General features: G+C 54.7%; 1 protein-coding gene across 1 annotated transcript; it reads left to right on the forward strand.

Annotated features, from left to right (window-relative positions):
* The first annotated feature begins 590 nt into the window (after nt 1-590).
* On the forward strand, nt 591-2,767 carry C24H16orf82 (chromosome 24 C16orf82 homolog). The gene is made up of 2 exons (XM_069569796.1): nt 591-660; nt 2,253-2,767. Exons 1-2 carry the CDS (start codon nt 591-593, stop codon nt 2,765-2,767), a joined length of 585 nt encoding a protein of 194 aa, XP_069425897.1.
* The last annotated feature ends 2,954 nt before the right edge of the window (nt 2,768-5,721 follow it).

Genomic DNA, 5,721 nt, shown 5'->3' on the forward strand with positions numbered 1-5,721 from the left:
AGTCCAAAAATAACCTACAGCTTGCTCACATCACAGGTGCGTTCGGATGAGGGCAGGGTTCTCGGCATGATGGTTCAGGCACCCAGGTTCCGTCCACTGTGGGCACTGCCATCTGCCGTCTCCAGCACGAGGCCTCCAAGGTCCCTGCCGACAGGGAAGAAGTAAAAGGATGCACACTGATATCCCAGCCTAAAGCACCGGCCGTCGCTCCTGCCCACCTTCTGTCGGCGCCAGCAGATGTGAGGGGGTCGCAAGCCTACATTTTCTAAATGCCTGGGAGAGGAATGAGATGGTTTGGTGAACATATAGCTCTGTCTTTGTCACTCCAGGGAAGGCCAGACACCGGTCTCCAGGACACACACGTAACATGATTGTAACCAGGCTTCCTCTCTGACCCTCAGCGGGGACTCAGAGTCAGGCGAAGGTCCTAGGGTACCGGCAGCTGTGTGAAGAAACTGAGATACACAAGGGAAAGGGGGATCTGGCAGAAAGACACTGGATTGTGCATTTGGGTGAGAGAAGGGTTCCAGCGGGGCAAAGAGCAGTGGAGACTAGAAACTGGAGAGGCAGTCTGGTACTTGGTCGCCAGGATGAGAAAGGAGCCCGTGGAGAAAACAGCCGTCACCCACTTCTTCCCTGACACGCTGTGGCACTGGGGCTGTGAGCTGAGGTGTGTATGGCTCTCTTGGAGCCTCGAGTACCAGCATCTCTGGAGGATGCCAGGAAATAGCACCTGGGCGGGCCAGCTCTGGCCTGATGCCTTCCCGAGACCCCCAGAGTGACCAACAGTGCCTTCCAAAAGGAAGATGCTGAGCGGAGCCTCAGCTGTTCGCGGGGTCTCGCTGTATCTGCTGGTCCTGAAGCTGAAGCTACCTGTGCTGGAGAGGAACAGCACTCTCGTCACTGGCGTGCTCTCTGCCCTTTTTCCTGGATATGCCCCCAGGTGTTCCCTCCAGTCCTTCAGGTCCAGGGTGCAGCATACCTGGGGCAGGCAGGATGGGAATCAAGCGAAATATGACTGTCAATAGGCTCACCATTAATCCCCAGCATCGGGGGCAGCATCGTTTCGCATTCACAAAAGGACAAAGCCAGTCTTGAGCCTAGCTGCTCAGTGCGTGACCCTGCCTGCCCCCTGCAAGTCCCCTAAAGCTAGATTTATCCCTGCTTCCTACAAGAGTCAGCTTCCACCACGCCTCTTTCTCTGGCATCACCACTAAGCCACCGAGATGTCCCTTCCCAGCCAGTCCCTGGTAGGGGAGAAAAGCAGAGCTGTGGGGACAAGTCAGACCACTGTGATGAGCAGTCAAGGGAGAGAGTCATTGTGCTCGAAAATCCAAATGCGTGTTTATAAAAAGCCCCCGACATGGGTATGATGCAAACCCGAGGATGCACAGTCCACGCATTCAGTAGAGACTCACTGAGCTTCCATCATGTGCCAGCATTATGCTGGGCATTACGCTGGGCGTCAGGGCAGAACAGAAAACAGGAAACCAAAATTTCTGCCCTCACAAGGTTGGCACTGCAGCAGAGGGAATGTATGGCAATAGCCAATACACAAACATAACCGCAAATTGTAACGAAAGCCATAAGGCCCGTAAATCAGGATGCGCCATAAACAACAACAGAGGGACCTGCTTGGGGAGGCCAGGGAGAGTTTACTGAGGAACACGGGAGCTGAGACCTGAAGGGACCAAGGGAAGAGCACTCCAGGTGGTGGGAAGCACCAGTGCAAAGGCCCTGGGGCAGATAAGAGCTCAGAATAACAAAGTGGCCAGTGTGACTGGGCGTCCAAGGTGACGATAGGGTAGAGTGTGACACGGGATGAGGTTGAGAGAGAGTCAGAGCTGGACCAGGCAGGGCCATGGGAAAATGGAGGTTAAAACCCTGACTGTGAAATTCTCCGCAGTCCTCAGGAGCACAGAGCTGAGCGAGGTGCAGAGGCTCAGAAAATGACAAGATGTGAAGAAACACACAGAGCTCATAAAGGTCTCAGCTGGGATGCAAAGGCAGGTCTCCTGACCCGGCAAGCAGAGACCACAGGCCTCTTTGAAAGTGGTTCTCAGCCCTTCTGCACTGGAGCCTCCTTTCTGCCCAACTGCAGCCCCTGATGCCCCCAGGTGCCAGCACAGCATTGTTCTCCCTCCTGCCCCGCCCACCCGCATCACAGGCACCATCACCATGGGAACCAACCCAGCCAATCAGAACCCTCCCTTTCCAAGGGGACCTCTATAAATTGAGCCTGCTCTGCCCAGACATACGACATCCAACACCCAGAGGCCTCCAGGGCCCCCTCCTCCTGGAGAAACCAAGTCAGTTGCCCCCCACTTTCCTCCAGGGCAGGCAAGGGGAGCCTCCCAGCGGGGAGGCTCAGGAAGCGGGTGCAGGTCTACAGTCACCCAGCCTCGAGCCCCAGCCCCTCGCGTGGCCACGCCATGATGCAGAAGCCACGCAGGAGCCCCTGAGAGATTCCAGCGGTCACCTGGGAAACACCGTGAGCCACGAGAGCAGCGTCCTGTCAAGCCTGCAACACTCCAGCCTAGGGCAATGCATTGACATCAGCCGGCTGAGCAGCGGGTACGCAGGGGATGAGGAGAACAGCGAAGTCAGCTTGCCGGGCAGCCATCAAATCGTGCGGTTGAGCAGAAGGCTCCACACCCAGGCAGGCGGTGCCCAGAACAGCCAGGTGTGTGCCATCTACTCTCCCAAGCAGCTGAAGAGACGACTGGCCCGCCAAGCCAAAACCACCAAGCAGTCTGGAAGAGAATAGTAAGACCAGCCTGCCCAGGGGCAGCGGGGAGAGCGCGGCCAGCAGCTTCAGTGACATCAGCTTCATCAGCCTGGGCAGCAGTGCCCTAAACTACCAGGTGAGTAGCGGGCTGGTCAGCTCCGTGGGCAGCCTTCCCTCCAGCCAGGCCAGCAACCACCAGAGCGTCAGGGTGGACAGCCACGTGCAAAGCGGGCTGCAGAGCAAAACCAGTCTTCCAGGGGACAAAGCTGGGGACAACGTGAATGTCAGTGGCCAGGTCGCCAAGGATGAGCAGCCTGCCCAGGTGCACGTGCCTTTATGAGAAGACTCGCCAGCCACTGGGACCTTGAAAAACACATCATGTGAAGACCCAGCAAAGCCAGACTTCACCCAGAGTGGTTATCGCCAACAGAAGTAAGAAAGACCTTTTAAAAGTATACGCTGGGTCAAAATCACCAGTGATTTTGATTTATCTGTAACAACAGCCATCAGCAGAAGAGCCAAATGTTGCCAACTACACTGAGAATCAGCAGTCAGTGATGAGACCATCTACACTGAAAACCATTCTTGGGAAGAACACAATCAAAATCCACCAGTGCTGGGCCCACCTGTGTTAACACCACCAGTGGCAATAACATCAGTCCTGTGAACCCCAGTGACAAGCTGTCCCTGACAGCATCCATCAGTGACAAAGCCATCTGTTAGAGAACCATCTTTGGTGGGATCACCTGTGCCAGAACTCATCCATGGAGACAACCATTTTCAAGGCAAGTGTCAACTGTTACTAAGAACCATCTGCAGTTAGAAGAACCTTCCACGATCCATCCCAAGTGAAGAACACCATCTGTAACCAACACCAACCGTGATGAGCTCAGAAGGCACACCCACCAACCACAGCTGGGATTGTCCATGTCGAGAGCCAACTGATGCGAGTGGTGTCAGTGGGGAGCTCAGTCCCAAGAATGCTCTGTAACAGGCGGTGCCCACAGGAGCCGGGAGCATCTAGAGTGGACACTCGTGATGACTGCATCAAGGGAGCCCCATCCCTGAGGAGCATCGTCCAAGGAAGATTTACGCTTTCAATTTTGAACACTGTTTCCAGGTAGCTTCAGCTCAGGAGCTTCCCAAGAGCAAGTGCTCTTTGGCATCCATCCGTGTCTCTGCTGGGTCTCAGAGGAGGCAGAGAGACAAGAGGAGAGGCCAGGAATCCACCTTTGCTGAGATGGTTGGGACAGTGCTTCCCGTGGCAGGACAATGCCATGACAAATGCTTAATGGTGACAGGGACCAACTCCGCCGAGAATGGCTGCGATGGGTGAGCTCTGGGCCATTTTAGTGAATGACCCTAAGTGGGTGGGAAGACTGGGGTCTGTGCTCCACCCCTTCTCAGGACATCAACTCCTTCCCTGGGCTGATCACACAGACTTGGGGGAGAACGAGTACGTCCTCGGAGGGACAGAGGCCAGAACAGTCATGAAGACATCCACTGGGTACCAGAAGGAAAGCTGAGGGGGCACCAAAGTCAATAAAAGGTGTCTGGAGAGGCTGTGTGTGTGTGTGTGAGAGTCTGTGTGCGTTCCTGGTGAGGCCGCGATCACACTGAAGAATCATGCAGAGAATCAGGCTTAGCCACCAACTTTGCTACATAATCCTTACACATTCTGAGCCTCAGTTTGCCCATATGGAAATTGGGACCAATCACCCCTATTTCATATAGACAGGATAGTTTTATAGATTACACAAGAATGTGTATTAAGAACCTTCCTTCCCTTCTCTTTTCTTGCCCATCTGTAAAATGGGCACAGTGGTTTCACTCAGGCATAAGTTAGGTTGCTAATAGGAAGGAAAGCATTCTTGACAAAAAAAAAAGAGTTGTACCATTTGCTTAGGAGTCAAGATGGCTCAGCAGGTGGTTTTGACAGGTTTGAGGAAGGGTGAGTGGTTTTGGATTTGAGGACGCCACATGTCTGGATGGGTGGGTCCCTTCTTCTTGAGCATGAGCACCCCTTTGGAGAACAGTCTCCCCCACTTTCTTGCAGGCAAAATCGCTCAGCATGGCCTGAGCTCCCACGAGCCAGGCAGACAAGAGAAGGGCCCCCGACCCTGCCCAAGTGGCCCTCTGTCTGCCGTGGCTGTGGGGGAAGCTAGGCTGCCTCATCATCCCCACCACTGTCCTGCCTCCCCTGGGGACATCCCCCTGCGTTCCTGTCTCAGAGGTGAACAGATCCACTGAGGCACAGCAGGACAAGACCACTGCACGCTGGGGCCCTTGGTCAGGCGGCCCCAGATTTCTTGGACACCCAAGGCCAAAGCGGAGCCCTCAGCCTTACCGCGTCCACCTCTCCTCCCTTGTCCCCTCCCTGCAGATGACACCATCACTCCCGACTGTCCAAGCCGGATCCTCGTCACAGTGGCCTGCCCCTCCCCCTCACGCACCCCACCAGTCCCTCAGCCTCTCCCACCCCCACCGCTGATTCCCTAACCCAGGCCGTCACCTTCCACCCAGACCAGTGGTTCCCAGTCCTGGCTGCGTATTAGAACCACCTGGGGGGCATTTTTAAGATCCAGATGGGCAGGCCACCCCCAGAGACTCCGCCTGGGCACCATCAGTGTTTAAAGTTCCCCAGGGCGCGATGATGCTCAGCCAGGACTGGGCAATGTCACTGACCTTGACCTTTTCCTCCTCTAGCCCACTTTCCAACCTCTGGGGTCACAACCTGACACCTGCCAGAGCCGGGAAGGTGAGGGGGTCAGGTGTGGCTTAGAAATGTGTCCCATCTAAAGAGAAGCCAGCAATGCGGTAGGGATTCTATATAAAATGTCCTGATTTTTAACACATGGGTCACCCCAGTGTTCACAGCAGCACTATTTATAATAGGCAAGACATGGAAGCAACCTAAATGTCCAGCAACAGAAGAATGGATAAAGATGTGTTGTATATATATATATATGTAGGTATATTTATATACACACAAT

Source organism: Ovis canadensis, chromosome 24, assembly GCF_042477335.2.
Source record: "Ovis canadensis isolate MfBH-ARS-UI-01 breed Bighorn chromosome 24, ARS-UI_OviCan_v2, whole genome shotgun sequence".
Taxonomy (NCBI): Eukaryota; Metazoa; Chordata; class Mammalia; order Artiodactyla; family Bovidae; genus Ovis; species Ovis canadensis.